A 21,123-nucleotide genomic window follows, 5' to 3' on the forward strand; every position below is an offset into this window, starting at 1 on the left:
GAAGCAGTGTGGGCGTGATATGCATCAATGGCGAGGCCTTCGTTTCCGTTTTTGGTGATAAGCGGTCAAAATGGAATAGGTATCGATGTTGTATTCAATTGGTTAAAATAGTGACCCATTTTGTATAATCGGAGTTGGTCCGGTGTGAAAGCCTCTGCATAAACATATTTCAAATCGTAGACAGACTAGAAGCGGTTCAAACTCCGACTCTATCGAAGTTGAAGCAACCCCGATAAATCGGCCTGGTGTAAACGCACCTTTACTGCTATTAGAATATAGAACATAACTTTTATCTTGAGGTTGACTTGCAACAAAATTCACATTACAGTTATTTGGTATCAACAGATTCACCATCATGCTGTCACTTTTAGCAGTGATATCTTATAACTTACCGTAAAAATTCGTTAAACTTTTTAACCTTAGCTCGAAAGAGTACATATCATTGTCTGATAATCATGACCCGAAGTGTTTGTCATAAACTAGTGCTACGATAAGTTTATATTGAGCTTTTTATTGGCCTTTCAATTCATTCAATACAAGACAATAACCAAATGTAATGACGTCAGAGAAATAAAGAGATTCCAATCTACGGCGGCTTTTCGTTTTTGAGCTTTTAAGAGCTTGTAATCACATTTCCACATATTTGGCACCTACAACACAACAGAGTAAGACATGGTGAATCTTTTGATACCAAATAACTGTAATGTGAATTTTGTTGCAAGTCAACCTTTAAAGAATAAATAGTGCCATTAGTGCAAACTACTTTTCTAGGAGAATATAGCAGACCTTTCACTAAAGTAGAAAATATTTTATTAAAACAAGAAAAGCATTTTCTCAACAAACAACAATCCACCATCCTATCTACTTCTTCTTTCCCAAAGTCCTCTGCTTCTCCGCATGAGCAACGATATTCTCCTCAGTTTTAAGCCCCTTCCGTTTTCTTATTTGGTTCATGTAGACTTTAGCGCGATTTTCAGTGTCATATTTTTCTCCATAGTGGGCCATCTCCTCTTCTGTACAAGGTTGCCAGTAAGGATCCAAGTCTAGCACCTGACAAGAATCAGTTCAATAAAAACTGATACGACTATCAACCGTCTAAATATCAATCGACTTTTCACCCGCATCTACTCACTGCTTGGTACATCTATTACAACGAATCGGTTGTACACTAAATGTTTTTGGACGAATTGGTTTATCAGACAGATTGGATTTGGACAAATCGGTATTAGACCGATAGTTAAAAAAACCAATCGAATTCGAAAATACAGTAATAACATAGAAAACTTTCTTTTACAGTTTATAAAAAAGCTGATAATAGAACACTGCCTGCCTAAAGTGTGATTTGTAAGTTTTCCACCGATAAGATAACATCAAACTCCAATGGTTAGTTGAAAGTGTCTTTTGAGCCAAGTTCAAGTGTTTTTTTTGCTAGCTGCAAGCCGCGTGAGATTTAGATTGTATTAAATGTTGTTTCCAGGTCTTTCACAGTAAACATAGATTATATAGTGAATTTTCACAAATTACAATATGTCATAAATTATTCACAGATTATTCTTAAAAATGAATAGCAACTTCTTAATCTTGTCATAATATCTCGAAGTAATCTTTCTCTGGGCAATTTTATTAAGTAATCACTTCCAAAAATAGTAGTAATATTTGTTTATAGAAACTAGTTTGTAGTCATGCGTGTTTCATACCCCAAAAGCGTAAATACAAAATTTCATAGCAAAACCCAACAACCAAACAAAAGCAAAAAGGCACTTTGTAGTGTTTGGTGAGAATGAGGCATGGCTTACACTTTTGGGTAGCTAAATGAGGTGATTGACAACTCAGTTTGTACTTCACAAGTTTTAAGGTGGCTTAGAGTTGACAGCCGACACTTAGAGTTGACAGCCGACACTTAGAGTTGACAGCTGACACTTGGAGTTGACAGCTGACACTTGGAGTTGACAGCTGACACTTGAAGTTGACAGCTGACACTTGGGAGTTGACAGCTGACACTTGGAGTTGACAGCTGACACTTGGAGTTGACAGCTGACACTTGGAGTTGACAGCTGACACTTAGAGTTAACAGCTGACACTTATAGTTGACAGCTGACATTTAGATTTGACAGCTGACACTTGGAGTTGACAGCTGACACTTAGAGTTAACAGCTGACACTTAGAGTTGACAGCTGACATTTAGAGTTGACAGTTGAGTACACTTACTGACAACATGACATTGAGAGATCAATCGGTTTCATACTACACGGCTGCTGATGTTTGAATGCAAAATGAAAAAAAAATTATTTAATTTGAATAAGCTTTTCATTAAATGTTAATAAAACATACATATGTGTAACTCTTATAGAGTCATACGCATGCTAAACCCTTTTGTACTGAATAATTGCTAATGATTAGAGGTTGTATGTTCACACTACTAACCATACGAATAAAAATACAACCGTGACATTGCTTGAGGTTTTTACTTACCTCCCAGTGGCTAAAGATAAGCTGTGGGCTAGCGAGACCACTCGTACGTTTTCTAATCTCATCACAAAAGCCAAAGCTTTCAGCGACGGGCAGTGTTGCCTTAATGTTGAATATCTGAGTACCTTCCTGCATTTCTTCTGAAATAACCTTTCCATTTCTCTTCCCGATTACACCATACACTTTACCTGTGAACACCAAATTATATTTGTATTTTGGAAACCATCTAGCCATATTCCAATATTAAGCAACATAAAAAACTATGAATCAAGGAAAGGATCACCTTAGCAGATTGTGACGTAATTTGCCATTCTCTATTGGAAGGAGCTAATAAAATAGAATATTAAAGAGTGAAAAGGTGAGTTGTGTGGTAAACCTAATATCACAACCTGCCAACACTGCTATGTGGGTTATATTCACCAGGTTTCACCTGACATTACTTATTGGGATGACTAGTTTTAATTACAAAACTGACACTTTGGCAGTAGCAAGCAGGTGCTACCAGCAAGACTTGACTACCCATAGCTTGTTTGCGGCAATACTAAAGGAGGACTGCACACTGCCTGAGTGAGTAATATAGAGCAGAGGTGAGAGAAGCATAAACATCGAATTGCACAAGCTTAGCACAAAATTATAGAGTGAATCAACCAAATTTTCCTTCATGGAAGGCAAATAAAGCACCAAACATTTAGTTAAAAAGTAAATTTGGCTGTCACAGTAAACTCAGCTAGATTAGAAACCCCATAAAAATAATATCCACATCAAAATTGTTCATGAATAAAACTTAACATCTTCATAAAAAAATGGAGTGGTCCTACAATATTATAATATTGCATTGGTACAGACCTTTATTCCTATTTCGGAAAGGCTGGTAAACAGTCGACTACAATGACTTATAATAAAAAAGGTGAATATATTCTCAATGCCTAGAAACTTATCTGAACGTAATTTGAAGTTTGATAAAAAGATATAGGTAACACTCCCAAATTTAATGATGGCCAAAGGCATGCACCAAAAACTATTTTTAAAAGATTATATTTAAAAAATATTATATTTATAAAAGATTATATTTATAAAAGATTATATTTATAAAAGATTATAATTATAAAAGATTATATTTATAAAAGATTATATTTATAAAAGATTATATTTATAAAAGATTATATTTATAAAAGATTATATTTATAAAAGATTATAATTATAAAATATTATATTTATAAAAGATTATATTTATAAAAGATCATATTTATAAAAAATTATATTTATAAAAGATTATATTTATAAAAGATTATATTTATAAAAGATTATAATTATATAAGATTATATTTATAAAAGATTATATTTATAAAAGATTATATTTATAAAAGATTATATTTATAAAAGATTATAATTATAAAATATTATATTTATAAAAGATTATATTTATAAAAGATCATATTTATAAAAGATTATATTTAAAAAATATTATATTTATAAAAGATTATATTTATAAAAGATTATATTTATAAAAGATTATATTTATAAAAGATTATAATTATAAAGTATTATATTTATAAAAGATTATATTTATAAAAGATCATATTTATAAAAAATTACATTTATAAAATATTACATGTATAAAAAAATTATATTTATAAAAGATTATATTTATAAAAGATTATATTTATAAAAGATTATATTTATAAAAGATCATATTTATAAAAGATATTTATAAAAGATTATATTTATAAAACATTATATTTATAAAAGATCATATTTATAAAAGATTATATTTATAAAAGATTATATTTATAAAATATTATATTTATAAAAGATTATATTTATAAAAGATCATATTTATAAAAGATCATATTTATAAAAGATCATATTTATAAAAGATCATATTTATAAAAGATCATATTTATAAAAGATTATATTTATAAAAGATTATATTTATAAAAGATTATATTTATAAAAGATTATATTTATAAAATATTGTATTTATGAAAGATTATATTTATAAAAAATTATATTTATAAAAGATTATATTTATAAAAGATTATATTTATAAAAAATTATATTTATAAAAGATTTTATTTATAAAAGATTATATTTATAAAAGATCATATTTATAAAAGATCATATTTATAAAAGATCATATTTATAAAAGATTATATTTATAAAAGATCATATTTATAAAAGATCATATTAATAAAAGATTATATTTATAAAATATTATATTTATAAAAGATTATATTTATAAAATATTATATTTATAAAAGATCATATTTATAAAAGATCATATTTATAAAAGATTATATTTATAAAAGATTATATTTATAAAAGATTATATTTATAAAAGATTATATTTATAAAAGATTATATTTATAAAAGATTATATTTATAAAGGATTGGCTGTACACTTTTCAATCTAATGCAGTTGAAATGGTGCTTAAATCTCAAAGAGCTATTAGAAAGACACTCAATACATAATTGGTGAGTCATTTACACAAATTTGCAGCAAGCTTATAGTTTAACAAGAATATATAGTTATATTACTGTGGTAGTTGGCAGAATGCGACTACATTTGAAATGGTTTTCAGCATATTCCAGGATTTACTAAGTTTGCCCCGATGACTTCAAGTGGCAATTCCTTCCAAGATCAAACTTGCATGCTAAGACTGTCACAAACTGGAGCAAATCTTTACTATAGTAAAGATCCACCCCAGACCATCCACTGGCGACTCATGTCCATCCGTAGCCGCAGGTGAATATTAGGAAAAAAGATACCATACTGCAAGGGATTTGAACTCTAACATTCAGCCAGGCGCACATCCACCTTGCTGCATTAGGTAATAATTGTACACATAGTTATTACACCCGATGATCTCTCATGGTGCACAGGACTGCCATAACAATCCATAAAAATGCATAGTAATTAGTCTTATAGTTTCACAGCTAACATAACCCCTCTATAACGGTAATGATTGATGTAATATTGAAATAGATGTACAGTACACCCTCAGGAAACGATTTTGACCCATTCCAGCGTTGGCACCGTATGATGAAAAAGTCGTATGTAGGGGTATAGAAACCATAGTAATTATATAGTGCAAACATCTCTTGGGAAAAATCATCAAAATTTTATATACATGTAAGTGCTGTACATATTAAAAACTTGTAACAAAATAGTATGTTAACCTTAGTAACTAATGCTATCTACAATAACTTTAGTGTATTTAGTGATTATGATCTGCCATATCTGCAATAAAATGTAACATTATAATGTACGTATCATCATAGGGAGTTCTTACCTTCAAGACGTACGTATAACATAAACTATGAATTCACCTCAAATAAGTTTAACTTACTAAACTCACACTTGAAGCTAAGTTTTGGTATCTATTTCAACTATTTTACTGTATTTCAACAATTTATCACTTATCAGTTTCTGTCTTCGCTTTTTCTATAACTTTTAGCAGACCCATTTAAAACCTTTTGCAACCGAACTCGGCAAAAAAGCCTGAACAATGCTGTTTTCGTAATAAAGTGGATTTTTATTAGCGGGTTAAGAGAAGTTGTTTGACCACGAAGACCTTCAGTATGAAGGGATCGCAATCTAACTTTGCTACTGATTTAAAAAAAAAAATATTACCGTTTTACACACGGGAATTGCTGAGCTGAGATAAATCGGTCACCGTGTCTCTTTCAAGCGTTTGGAAAATATTTTTGGCGAAAAGCTTTTCGGTGTCTTTGTTATTTTGACATACGTAATAAGCACACTGACTGCCAAATTTGAACTTGGGCGAAAATTTTGTTGAACTCGTATGGTGAAATAAAATTCATATAGTGAGGTGAAAAAATAATCGCGTTCCACTTCGTTAGGTGAAAAAGTTGTATATGAGGGTAATCGTATCCTGCGGGTGCACTGTACTATACGAAACCACGCAGAAAACCTAAAGTGCATCAAAGGAAAATAAATGAAGGCTTGAGTTGTTACTTACACACATCATTAGAGATGGAGGTGATGATAAATACACAAGGTAACTTACTCTAGCTTGACCTTGACCTAGGTAAGATTAATACTAACATAATATATATATTGTATCTTATTCATAATTTTAAACTTTTAATTTAAATCAGCCTTTAATGGCTGGAATGCAGTGCGATTTGCACAATTTATCTAAATACAGGGTCATTTATATGCAGCGTTATCTAGATACAGCGTTATCTAGTCACGAAATAATTTAGATACAGCATCCTGTAGATACGGCATCATCTAAACACAGTGTTAATTAAACACAGTTTTATCTAGAGAAAGCGTTATCTAGCTACAGAGTTATCTAGACACAGTTTTATTTAGACACAGAGTTATTTAGATACAGAGTTATCTAGACACAGAGTTATCTAGACACAGAGTTATCTAGACACAGAGTTATTTAGATACAGAGTTATCTAGACACAGAGCTATCTAGACACAGAGTTATCTAGATACAGAGTTATCTAGACACAGAGCTATCTAGACACAGAGTTATCTAGACACAGAGTTATCTAGATATAGAGTTATCTAGACACAGAGTTATCAAGGAAGAAAACAAGAAGAAACGAAGAAGAGATGAGTGAGGCTAACCTAAGACATTAGCAGAAGCGTGAATGTCACAGGAATACATGGCCCACATGAGTCTCTGAGGCTGAGCCTGGAATGCCTTCCTAATCGCTTCCTTCACCCCTGAGATTATTTGTCCTGAGTGGATAGAAGCCATTCGTGTACTTCTTCTTGACCCGGATACCATGGAAGAGGAACCAGATAAGATAGAGTCTGTTTCCGTGTCACTTCCTGTTTCTTCCTTTGTTTCTTTGACTGAGAAGGAAAAGAACCTATTTTTGTAAAACTATACTTAGCGCTCCATACTCCATAATATTTGTGAGGATTTAGCAGTGACAATTTATGAAACTCATCACTTGAATCTTGTTGACTTGGTGAGTCGTGATATTATTGCATTACACAATGGCATTAATCATATAACCTTGTTGACTTGGTGAGTCGTGATATTATTGCATTACACAATGGCATTAATCATACAATCTTGTTGACCTGGTGAGTCGTGATATTATTGCATTACACAATGGCATTAACCATACAATCTTGTTGACTTGGTGAGTCGTGATATTATTGCATTACACAATGGCATTAATCATACAATCTTGTTGACCTGGTGAGTCGTGATATTATTGCATCACACAATGGCATTAATCATACAATCTTGTTGACCTGGTGAGTCGTGATATTATTGCATCACACAATGGCATTAATCATACAATCTTGTTGACCTGGTGAGTCGTGATATTATTGCATTACACAGAGGCATTAATCATACAATCTTGTTGACCTGGTGAGTCGTGATATTATTGCATTACACAGAGGCATTAATCATATACAATCTTGTTGACCTGGTGAGTCATGGCATATTTGAGGCATTAATCATAAAATTTTGTTGCGCAATTAAATCTAGAAGAAACCCATTTGTAAATGATTCAGTTCTAAATATGATAAAACAATCTTTCTTAAAGACCAGTGAGTAACTGAGAACATACCTAGTTGTGTAAGTTCTGGTTGAATATCGAAATCCCAAGATCTGATAATGATGGCCACTCCCCTCATTGGCTCGTCACACATGGGACCCATTAGTGTGGCCAGTTGAAATCCGTTTACAATAGAGCTATCAAAATCCCTCAGACACGGTGATTCTTCTCCTGCGTTTACTATGTCCCAGATACTGGGTCTATGATAGTCCCTCACACCATTCATTAAAATATTTGGTCCGTATTTTCTAGGCCCAAAACTCCAAATACGAGAAGCGAGCCAATCCCAGCCTTCTATAGCCGAGAGCAACTTTTCTAATTGTTCACGAAGAGATATCAGTTTAAGCAATGATTCTTCATTCAGACTGATTTGCCTGTCATACTTAGTTGTACGTCCCCCGATAGACTGACATAGATGGTGATCTAAGGCTTGTAACAGAGACTCGTGTGAGTCAAGCAGTGTTGATATGGAAGACGGCAGCGGGACAGCCTCTAAAGAGATTGTCATATTCCCTCGAGTCACTGATATAACTTTCTCTGTGAAACACACAAGAGAGACAAATCATTGACGGAGTATGCTTTGCGTAGACCAGATGAATAACTGTTTCCCAGAACCGCAGCTAAGTGTGATGGTGGGCTTCTTCACAATACAGTTACACTTTAACCCAAATTCTCAGTTAAACTCCACTCATAGTCACAAGCAAATCTCTACATACAATTACAGTTAAACCTCTTATAATTACATTTAAATCTCTTCTTATAATTACAGTTAAATCTCTACTTATAATTACCGTTAAATCTCTACTTATAATTACCGTTAAGCCACTACTTACAATTCCAGTTAAGCCACTACTTGCAATTACAGTTAAACCTCTAACTACAGTTAAACCACTACTCACAATTACAGTTAACAACTACTTACAATTACAGCTAAACCTCTTCTTACAGTTATATCTAGACTTACCATTACCTAAACACAGAAATGATCAGAAAAAAAAGAAAAATTAAGCCACTATTTGCCTTTACTTGAGGTAAGCAGTTCTACAACCATTAGCATGACCGATGATAGTAAGATGATTGCAAACAATAGAGTAAATGGTGCATCATGCAAGAACTCATGCGACCCATGGCATCACTAAAAGTCATTATCTACAGTATTGTTAATGGTAATCATTCCCGACTGTACTCGTTATATATGAATAATACAGACTATGTATGCCATCAGCTTTGAAAAAAAATTTATTAAAGGAAGTAATTCGACTCGTAAAGCAGAATAGACAATAAGATGGCTGATACCACTGAAACACGACCAAAAAAAACCTGATTAGTAAGTACACATCCTAGTAGTGTGTGCATTTACCATTATTTATTATAAATACGCAAAACGCATTTGACCAAATAGCACAAGTTGTTTTCTGTAAATAACAAGAACACTAAAGTGCAAGCTGCAAGTCGCCACCTATTTAGTGTGGTCACACCCCTACATACACAGTCCTAAACTGCTCTTGTTGATGCAAACAAACTTATATATACAAACACTACTGTCATTACAAACAATCAAATAGCATAAAGAATTTACAATATATTATGCTAATATGCTCATGATATATACTGTAAAAGAGCTACCTAAGTCCTGACGAGACTCCTTGACAAATCTATTCTCCCCTTCAATAGCCTCGTTAACCATATCCAATTTGGGGGACTCCACTATAGTCTCTCTAAACGGAACGATAGGCTCAGACACATTTATGGCTACTCCACAGTACCTATAAATAAAATGGCAAACAATTATTTTACCCGGTCACTGCGACCATGTCTCGTTGTAATTCATCTCAATGAGCGGGTCCATAACCCCTTTGATGGGTCACTACAGTAATCCCACATTTATAGTGGTTAATCAAGATAACAGACCCACCCTTGAACTGAGACCAACCCACCCTTGATCAGAGACCCCACCCACCCTTGATCAGAGACCCCCCGCCCTTGATCAGAGACCCCCCACCCTTGAACTGTGAAAATCCACAAGATAGAAACTAATAAACTCAAACCCACTAAAGGACTGTAACTTTTTCATAATTTATGAGCGGTTTCCTCTTTTTTTAAGTTCATTAGATGATATTGAGGGTCAAGAGCCTTTAGGTGGCATCGTGAAAGATGTCACAAACACTTGCCACTTCTAGACTTCACAAAACATAATAAGCAGCAAACTGCAATGACTGCTATAATAAGATGAGAGGGCATGAGAGATGAGAGGGCTTGAGAGATGAGAGGGCATGAGAGATGAGAGGGCATGAGAGATGAGAGGGCATGAGAGATGAGAGGGCATGAGAGATGAGAGGGCATGAGGGATATTTTATGCATTTTAGATCTTTTATTTCAGTGTTCTCTTGGATTTTTCATTTTTAATGAATAAGTTTTACCCGCGAAGTACTGAAGCCAAGAAAGTTTTATATGAAGAAGTAAGGGATTACCGGACTAGCTACATTCACTAAGAGAGATCTTTGATTATTCAATCAATCTATATATATATATATATATATATATATACATGTACATCTCAGTGTTTGTTGTTTGTGTGTCTAGCCATAGCAATAAAGTTTTCGGAGTGAAAAATTTGCTTTGCACTTGGCTTGAAATCGAAACCACCAGATCTGCAAACAGGTGAGCCAACTTACTACATTACGCTGTCCTTACCATACTATCGAATAATAGTGCACATAATTATGCAGCACTTGCAAAAATGCTAGCATGATTCAAGTTTATGATTGCATGAGAGATCATTACGTGTAACGTAACAAGCTGGCTTCAGATAAAGGAAATGGCTGTTATTATAGTATGTTACTAGCTTATGTTACATTAGGTGATTCATTGAATAATTAATTTATTACCCATGCAATACCATCTAGTACTAGCTATACTCACTAAGAGACTTGCCTGGTATATTTAAGATATACAGAACAAATGCATTAAGATATTACCTATCTAACGTTGCGGCGGAGTTATGGATTCTCGTTTTCTGTCTCACATGTGTGATAAAATATGACATTTAATATTATCTCATATGTTGGTGAAATAAGCAAATGGAATAAAAACAAAAAAAAATAATGAGGAGGTAACTCTAGCAAGAGCAAGAAACAGTAAATATGAGACAGCTCAAACAGAAACCATAGAGCAGCGTGATGGAAGAAACGTAAGGCAGAAGTGATAACATATCAATTCATAAAATAGCTCCACCAAGGAAAGTAAAGAATGTAGCAAATTGAAGGGAAGCAGAACCTTTGTAAACTACTGTTTTCTACTGTAAACCAGTTAGGTCACAATGTTTTCTACTGTAAACCAGTTAGGTCAATGTTTTCTACTGTAAACCAGTTAGGTCACAATGTTTTCTACTGTAAACCAGTTAGGTCAATGTTTTCTACTGTAAACCAGTTAGGTCACAATGTTTCTACTGTAAACCAGTTAGGCCACAATGTTTTCTACTGTAAACCAGTTAGGTCACAATGTTTCTACTGTAAACCAGTTAGGTCACAATGTTTTCTACTGTAAACCAGTTAGGTCACAATGTTTGAGGAATCAAGTAAAAATAAAATAGATTTTCACCTTAAGCAAGATTAAATAAGGAGTGCAAGGATTTCTACACATCATGTTGACAACTAATAAAACAATCAATTCTAAACGACTAACTTCTAAAGGACTACCAGAGCAACAATATTCTCAGCCAGCAAACATATGCTATTAGGGGATCACCCGCACGATAAAGCAACAGGTGTTAAGTGATGAAATATTCTAGTGAAAACCTAACCGATCATAGCAGCTAGAGTTAGCTAGTACAAAACTCGAACCTTTTACGCAGGTCATCGATGCAGCGCTGCAGATGTACCTCACCAGCAGCAACCAGAACATGCTCACCAGTTGGCTGTATATGTATCTGTACACAAGAGTCAGCTTGGTTGAGCAGCTTCATCCCCTGGACCAGTTTGACCATGTCTCCTGCAAACGCAGTTTAGTACACTCTTTAGTAAAAACACTTCGAGATTACCTAGTATAATGAATTTGAAAGTCAAATTTCACTGACAATTACCAGTTCATATGATAAAGAACAGCTCATATAATGAAATCTGTTCATATAAGAAAATTCAATTAAGACGATAAATATCAGTTGGCAAGATAAATATGATTCTTATTTTCTCAGTCTGATGTGAAGGGCCTTGGTCACTTACATCAACCACCATACACGTGCTTCTCATTAATTTCTGTAAAAACACAAACTATATCTGCTCACAATAGTGGCACCTCTGACAGCCATACCCGCATGTCTTGGCTCGATAGCAACCTTGACAATAGGTTCTGCTTCAGATGCCATGCCTGAGAAAGGTGGGCAGGCTATATCATTGCTAAGGGTGGCAGACTTCAAAATATGTTCTTCCAGTCCACCGATACCTGCCAATCGTGAGAAATAAAACAATCAGCCATCAATGTCTGCTCTGTTGATTAAGAATGTGAAGAAAGTGTGATGAACTATCATACAAACAAATCAACCTTCAATATGTAAACCGTGTTTGATCGTGGTTTTGACAAAAGAGTCTGACTTCATAAGTAAATTCATACAAAGGGAAATTCTGAAAACACTTTCCTTGCCAAACAGAATTAATAAAACATCATGAATTCATGATAGTTTATAGTAATAATAATATAAGTGTAATATGATGGAGATGATAGTTTATAGTGATAATAATATAAGTGTCATATGTTAGAAATGATAGTTTATAATGATAATAATATAAGTGTAATATGAGAGATATGATAGTTTATAATGATAATAATATAAGTGTAATATGAGAGATATGATAGTTTATAGTGATAATAATATAAATGTAATAAGAGAGAGATAATAGTTTATAGTGATAATAATATAAGTGTAATATGATAGAGATAATAGTTTATAGTGATAATAACATAAGTGTAATAAGAGAGAGATGATAGTTTATAGTGATAATAATATAAGTGTCATATGTTAGAAATGATAGTTTATAATGATAATAATATAAGTGTTATATGATAGAAAAACCAATTGAATGTCCACACATACCCAATATATTGCCAGCAGGGACTTCATCCACATCTACAAGCTCTCGGCCCATGAATATATAAAGGTCTTTGACTGTAACCTGAGTTATATGAAGATCAGCTGTGAGTGTCTCTAGAGTGAGAGACTCGCCTTCTGCTAGTCTCTGTTCCATGCCCTGCAGACATTTGAAAAGGTGTACAGATACACAGTCATGTAAACGGGCATACAGGTATACGAGTTATGCAAACGGGCATACAGGTATATGAGTCATGTGAACAGGCATACAGGTATATGAGTCATGTAAACGGGCATACAGGTATACGAGTCATGTAAATGGACATACAGGTATACGAGGCATGTAAACGGGCATACAGGTATACGAGTCATGTAAACAGGCATACAGGTATAGATAAACATAAATGCGTACATAGGTATGTAACATGCACACAAGTATATGAACAGGCATACAGACATATACATGTAAATAGGGATTTAGGTCAATAACAGACATAGTGGTATATAAACAGACATACAGCGTATAAACAACACATATAGGTATGTAACACGCATACTAATATATAAACATACAACGTATAAACGCATACAAATGTATAAACAAGTATACAGACATAAACAGGCTTGAAGACATAACGAGGCGCACAGGTATATAAACAATACTGCAGGTTTATACATATATAAGTATATAAAATGTATTAGGAGCTGAAAACTTTAAAAACTGTTTACTACTTAAAGTTTCATGGTTGTTACCATTCATCAGGTAAAACTGAATTGGTCTGAAGCTCATGCGACTGTATGCAAAAACACATCAAATAGCCTAAACATTATAGCCAGCTATATATATAGGTATATAGGAATACATATATCCGTTTCAAACGTATATTTTAATAATATGTACAGTATACAAATATGTGAGTGAAAAAGCACTATCTACGTACCTGCTCTATAGCCTCAGATGGGTTATGCTTAGGACCGAGCACATACAGCTTTTGTCCTTTTCTTATCGTTCCACTAAATATCCGAGCAAAAGCTATAAACTTGTAATTATCTGCTTCCTCAGGTTTCTCGTCTGCAATGAAATAGAAGTATGAATGACTGCACTGCTGTGAGCGCAGAGCTTACCAAGACTCGAAGCCACAGCTTGTAGCCATGTCGCTATAACGCCTTGGGACTGGATATAAGGTTAAGGACCAGGTATACTTATCACAGGTATACTTATCCCAGGTATACTTATCACAGGTATACATATCACGGCTATACTTATCACGGGTATACTTATCACGGGTATACTTATCACGGGTATACTTATCACGGGTATACTTATCACGGGTATACTTATCACGGGTATACTTATCCCAGGTATACTTATCACGGGTATACATATCACGGGTATACTTATCACGGGTATACTTATCACGGGTATACTTATCACGGGTATACTTATCACGGGTATACTTATCACGGGTATACTTATCACGGGTATACTTATCCCAGGTATACTTATCACAGGTATACATATCACGGGTATACTTATCACGGGTATACATATCACGGGTATATTTATCACGGGTATACATATCACAGGTATACTTAGGTAGGTCGGTACTGTAAGACTAATAAGGGTCGTCAGTACTGTAAGATTCACTCTGACTATACAGTAGACGCTGACACAATGTAAATAATACTTTGCGAGAATGTTTACATTATAGAGAATTTACATTATCTGAACAGTGAATACATGTAAATCCCTAATCCGTTCTAAGATCTTCCTGCACTTGCTCCTTTGGTCCTTCGGAAAGGAAAAAACTTAACTTAACTTTTTAATTTAATGGCTGTAAGGTAACTTCAGTATAATTGGTTTGTATCAAAAACTTTTCTCTTTTTCTTATCACTTTCACTTAGTTTAGGGTTCACGATGACGGTAATTTTACATAGAGTTAAGGGGAGCACATTTTCAATGTCAATTTAAATCAACTTTTTTAACTTTTTTCTAGACAGTAAGATCTATACTGAAAAGATGAAAAATTGTAAATGCTTAAAATATAGTAAAAGACAAATATATCTTAACTATAATAAAAACAGTGTCTGATTGTGCAGCTGTTCACAGCCAGGGTTAAAGGTCAGAGGTTAGAGGTGAAGATGAAATATTACTTTCAATGAGACTCCAATTGAACGACATTCAGCTTGGTATACAGACACTCTGACCGCTGCACCAACCAACCACCTCACATTATTTCTGAATAATTGTGCAGTTACTTACTCTCTGTTCTTTATCGGCACACATGGCGATCTCTCATTGTGCACCAGACTACCAGAGTGCTAGTACATATAGTAGAGATACACCTATGCATCGTTTTCTCTCCCAGCAGCGGCAAGAGACAAAACGGATGTTTTTGAATCGATTTAAAAATAAAATTATTCACTTTACTTACTATCTCTCTGCGCTACGACCTCTTACGACACACTAGACTACAAGGGTACTAATATCTATAATAGAGATACATACTAGACTACAAGAGTACTAGTATATATAATAGAGATACACACTTGACTACAAGGGTACTAGTATATATAATAGAGATACACACTAGACTACAAGGGTACTAGTATATATAATAGAGATGCACACTAGACTGTTGGAGTACTAGTATATATAATAGAGATACACACTAGGCTGTTGGAGTACTAGCATATATAATAGAGATACACACTAAACTACAAGGGTACTAGTATATATAATAGAGATACACACTAGACTACAAGGGTACTAGTATATATAATAGAGATGCACACTAGACTGTTGGAGTACTAGTATATATAATAGAGATACACACTAGACTACAAGGGTACTAGCATATATAATAGAGATATCCCTGTAAGTCATTTTCTCTCCAAAGTGTGGCAAGAGACAAAAATTTTTTAGGCCTGTGAGACGCTCAGTATTCAAATCATATTTGAGAACTTGCCCCGACTTGACAGTTCACATTATATTATGGAATTTCTTACATAAGATGAAGGAAAAACTTTACATAATTTTTTTACGTCAGTACAGTACATGTGCAGTACAAGTACTGTACTTGTACTGTACGTGTACAGTGCATGTACTGTACAGTAGTACAGTGCATGTACTGTACAGTACATGTACTGTACTTGTACTGTACATGTACTGTACATGTACTGTACACATAGATAATCAGAAATACACTAACACAACAAGTTAACACAAAAATTCCACAAGTACCAGCATATACCAGAAATACCATTTCTATTTAGACAATTTTTAAAAACTTTGTGCGGGTATGCCTGTGGTAACAGGTCACTAACCTGAACCACACTTGGCTTCCTTTGGATTGGTTGGCTGAAAGGTCTGTGAATCAGTATTCGCTGTTTCGCAAGCTGAACTTAATTCCTTTTGAAGAAGTCTCTCTCGATGCCTTTGGCGAGCTAGTTCCTTTCTCTGCTCGAGATCATCACTTGTCAAAACACTAACAAGAAAAATTAGACACATCACTTACTAAGATAGTAAGAGGATGAATTGAACACATCACTTGTTAAGGGATGGTTCACACAATATGTCTGTATGTCAGCGTTAATTCCACAATACTTTGATGATTGTCTGTGATAACAATGTTCACACTCTCACAAACCCTTCTGTGTTTACATCAGGGAATAGTCTGTGGTATAGTGTTCTCATTCTACAATGTCGTCACGGGAGCGATAAAATACTAGTCCCGCAGCAACTGTCATACAAATATATATTGAACAATGTATGACAGCCAATCACCATCTCCGAAGTGAGTGGTACACATTGCACTGGCTGTCGGGGTATGCTAGGCGAACTACCAGGAAAGTTTGGCAGCTGTCATTTTTCTTGACATATCCGCACATTTCCGTCGAGGAATAATCGCTAAGAGGAAAACGCTGACATACGGCGATATAGTGTGAACCAGCCTTAAAGATGTGGTTGCGTCAAAAAATTCGATTTAATGAAATTAAGACCCATAAAAGGCTAAAACATCAGCTACAATTTGATGCCATTTTAGTCTTTGTAGACCAACCATGTCCAGAGATATATGCGTTTGAATGAGGCCCTCTTTTAAAAAGCTCACGTTCCAGCGGGTGCTTCTTTCGTGACGTCACAAGCAATACATCTGAAAAGAAACCACGAGCGATAAATATGAGGTCGCTTCCTTAGCCAATCATCAGCGCGAAATTTTTATATAGGCCGTAATAAATGTTATCACTCGTAAAACGCGTTGTCTGTGATCTCAATTTTAGGGAATTTACTCTATTATTAAATCGCATGGACATCGATATTTATTAAATTAATTAACATCGTTACTTTAATGAATTACTCGATCGACACGTTTTATTGGCAAACAACATAATTGTAAAAATTGCTGCGCAGGTCACTCCGAGTTTTCTTGGCATCAGGTAGTTAAAGTTCTACGGAGGAAGATCGGAGAATGGAGGTAAATTTATTTTTTACTTTGAGTCTCCTATAGAGTTTCCTGTTGAGTTTACATTCAGATTATATTTCCCTGTTTGAGGCTAAAATGTAATTTCCTGCGCGTGCGAGATACGTATGTACAGTGAGTTCTTGACGGCTTCTTTTTAATCTTTAGCATCTAGCAATACAATGGCTTAGATTGATAAATATACTAAAGGTAATATTTTAGAACTAATAAATACATGTACTAATTAATGAAATTATAACTTTTGCTATCACTAATCATCAATTTATATTTTTTTATCGGTTCACCTAGCTACATTTGCTTCAAATTTTCTGTGGCAGTATTATCTAGTAAATTAGATTTATGATTTGACTTTAGATGTTCACTTTTCACTTATAGAAAGTGAAGAAAATCGATTGATCAATGCAAATCTAACTTCCAGAACCAAAGCTTCGAATCGTTGGCTTGGCGTACTTGTGCCTTTGTTAAACATTTATTCGTTTTTAAAATTACACTCGCAATCTATCAAACTCCCAATTTGAAAGCGTTTAGTAGATACGCTTTAGAATGATATATCTATGAATGACATATATTTATTGCATTTCTTTTACTGATTACAGGATGTTTATGTTGCCCCACTAGCCGAAGCAGCTTTGTCAGTGTGGAAACTGCCATAAAGGGGAAAGAGAGACTTGAATGTGTGCTGCATAAACCATGATGTTTTGTTTGAGTTTGTTGCAGTAGATGAATTTGTTTTATTGTATCAGCTAAAACTAAGTGAGTGGCCACGACTTGATGAATATTTTTAATAAAAGCTTTATGCCAAGATGAAAATCTTTTTGCTTGTAAAAATTATATAATAAAATTATATTGTTGAAGATAATGCAAAACATGATTTGCAGAATATTGTAGTGAATTGGATACGGTATATGGATGTTCGCAGAACTGGAGAATGTGAGATCAAATCCAGTTTGCAGCAGACTTCTCATCCCAGACTTCTCTATCGCTATGTATATTCTTTTTAAAGACGCAGCTGCTTATTTTACTTACGGTAGTAAGAAACTAGTTTTCGGTGTGGGCAATGATATACAGCCCCGCCCCAAGGATAGGCGACGGACATAATGTGGGCGGGGCTTTTGGGAGGCTGTATATCGTTAGTGTGGGTAGCAGCGGAACTGTGCTGATACAAAGTCCTTATACTACATAGTTTGCTTGACAGAATTACCGTAGACCGTTAGAATTGGTAGTCGGTACTCAAATGTTTACACAGCATTTGGAGAAAGTGAGTAAGACAAATTTTCAATTTTCGTTATTTGAGGCCTTCGAAACATTCATAATAATGCATCTGTAGCTGAATTTAAAATTTTATTTTAGCCAACATGAGCAAATACAAAATAAGATATATGCCAATAGAGCCACGCAGGACTAGACTTTTATCGCAAACAGCCGATGTGAATACGAGATATATTGACAGGTAAATACAGCGTGACATCATTTTGGGCAAGTCTGGGCATGTTCGTTTGGCCTGAGCGTTTTTACGGCGATCAGGTTTTTCCGATTTTAATCTTCAAATATCTTGGCAATAAGATCGCCTAACACAACAAACAACATATCAACTGATAGAGGAAAAAAAAGCTTTCTTTTAAGATCAACTCAAATTTGACGCAACCACATCTTTAACAAGAAGAGTTGAAGGAACACATACATGCTAATATACCACACTCATATACTAGCTACATAAAGTAGTTAGCCAATGAAAGCTGTTTAACATAGCAAAGCTTCCAATGCACAAAGACAGTCACCGTACAATCTCTAATTGAACGCCATTGCGCTCTATTTTTCAACCCTTCTCTCATAGTGGCAGTCAAATAGAGGTGGCGTTCAAATAGAGGTGACGTTTAAATAGAGGTGACGTCCAATTAGAGGTTCTACAGTAATTAATGTATTTCAATAGAGAGTTCACAACCTTCAGGGTACTAAGTAAATTTTCGAGTTATCATCTGATACAAGGTGACTTTATGCTGATAAAACCATTGCATGAACCCTTGGAAGGGCTTTAAAACACTTTTTAGATTGTCACTGATTTCTGATCTGCAACTGCGTATTGTAGAAATTTACTGTTCTCATGTAAGTCAAGTCTTGCAGATGTAGTGAGGATTCCTACAATATGCAGTTGCAGGGCAGAAATCAGTGATTATCAAAAAAACTTTTTTAAAGCCTTTCCAAGGGTTCATGCAATGGTTTTATGAGTATTGTAAGAGCTGATAACTTAAAAAATGACTTTCATCCCCTGAAGGTTGTGAAGTGAAAACTGTCTATTAGCAGAGAGTTTTTATGTAAAGTAAATAAAAGAGATATAAATAATTACACCTCAAAACTTTTTTATTGATTACTAGTCTCGAGTGCTGAGAGAGCTTGTCAAGTATGTAAACAGGGCGCGGAGAATAAGTACAATAATCCTGGAAGGTGAACAATCGACGCAAGTGCTAGTGTGCCAGACAGACATGCTGAATGTCACGGGTCGCAGGTGCTAGTGTGCCAGATATCCATGCTGAATGTCATGGGTCGCAGGTGCTAGTGTGCCAGACATCCATGCTGAATGTCATGGGTTGCAGGTGCTAGTGTGCCAGACAGCCATTTTGAATGTCATGGGTTGCAGGTGCTAGTGTACCAGACAGCCATGCAGAATGTCATGGGTCGCAGGTGCTAGTGTGCCAGACAGCCATTTTGAATGTCATGGGTCGCAGGTGCTAATGTGCCAGACATCCACGCTGAATGTCATGGGCCGCAGGTGCTAGTGTGCCAGACAGCCATGCTGAATGTCATGGGTCGCAGGTGCTAGTGTGCCAGACAGCCATGCTGAATGTCATGGGTCGCAGGTGCTAGTGTGCCAGACAGCCATGCTGAATGTCATGAGTCGCAGGTGCTAGTGTGCCAGACAGCCATGCTGAATTTCATGGGTCGCAGGTACTAGTGTGCCAGACAGCCATGTTGAATGTCATGGGCCGCAGGTGCTAGTGTGCCAGACAGCAATGCTGAATGTCATGGGTTTTGATTCATGTTGAAAGCAATCACTGTTCTAAACCTCTGTGTATTACTAGTAGTGTAGTACCAGTAGTGTAGTACCAGTAGTGTAGTACTAGTAGTGTAGTACCAGTTGTGTAGTACCAGTAGTATAGTACCAGTAGTGTAGTACCAGTAGTGGAGTACCAATAGTGTAGTACCAGTTGTGTAGTACCAGTTGTGTAGTACCAGTTGTGTCACGGCACACCTGGCAGTCCGGTGTGCCGGGATAGATTTTCAGGTGTAATAACTATACATACAAGTATTTAGAGATGCCAGTGAGCGGTTGAGTGGTGCAGTTGCTAGAGTGTCAGTCTGTTATACTGAAGGTCGGAGGTTCGAATCCTGTGTGATGAAATCCTTTTTCCAAACCGTTGACCGTGGCTTCGGATGAACGGACATGAGTGTTATTACGGTAAAGATTACTATATTTATTAGGAATATATAACATGCTCAGGTAACATTTTCGAAGCAAATATCAAAACGGAA

General features: G+C 35.0%; 1 protein-coding gene across 1 annotated transcript in view; it reads right to left on the reverse strand.

Annotated features, from left to right (window-relative positions):
* Window positions 1–855: 855 nt before the first annotated feature.
* LOC137388906 (elongation factor-like GTPase 1) overlaps window positions 856–21,123 on the reverse strand; it is a 57,803-nt gene continuing 37,535 nt past the window's right edge. The window contains exons 13-22 of the mRNA XM_068075391.1: window positions 16,442–16,602; window positions 14,056–14,186; window positions 13,121–13,274; window positions 12,340–12,471; window positions 11,874–12,021; window positions 9,658–9,797; window positions 8,044–8,568; window positions 7,079–7,309; window positions 2,473–2,657; window positions 856–1,050 (exon numbers count right to left, since the gene is read on the reverse strand). Of these exons, the coding sequence (XP_067931492.1) occupies window positions 862–1,050; window positions 2,473–2,657; window positions 7,079–7,309; window positions 8,044–8,568; window positions 9,658–9,797; window positions 11,874–12,021; window positions 12,340–12,471; window positions 13,121–13,274; window positions 14,056–14,186; window positions 16,442–16,602 (1,996 nt within the window). The 3' untranslated portion in view covers window positions 856–861. The remainder of the gene's footprint in view (window positions 1,051–2,472; window positions 2,658–7,078; window positions 7,310–8,043; window positions 8,569–9,657; window positions 9,798–11,873; window positions 12,022–12,339; window positions 12,472–13,120; window positions 13,275–14,055; window positions 14,187–16,441; window positions 16,603–21,123) is intronic.

Source organism: Watersipora subatra, chromosome 2 (assembly GCF_963576615.1).
Source record: "Watersipora subatra chromosome 2, tzWatSuba1.1, whole genome shotgun sequence".
Lineage (NCBI taxonomy): Eukaryota > Metazoa > Bryozoa > Gymnolaemata > Cheilostomatida > Watersiporidae > Watersipora > Watersipora subatra.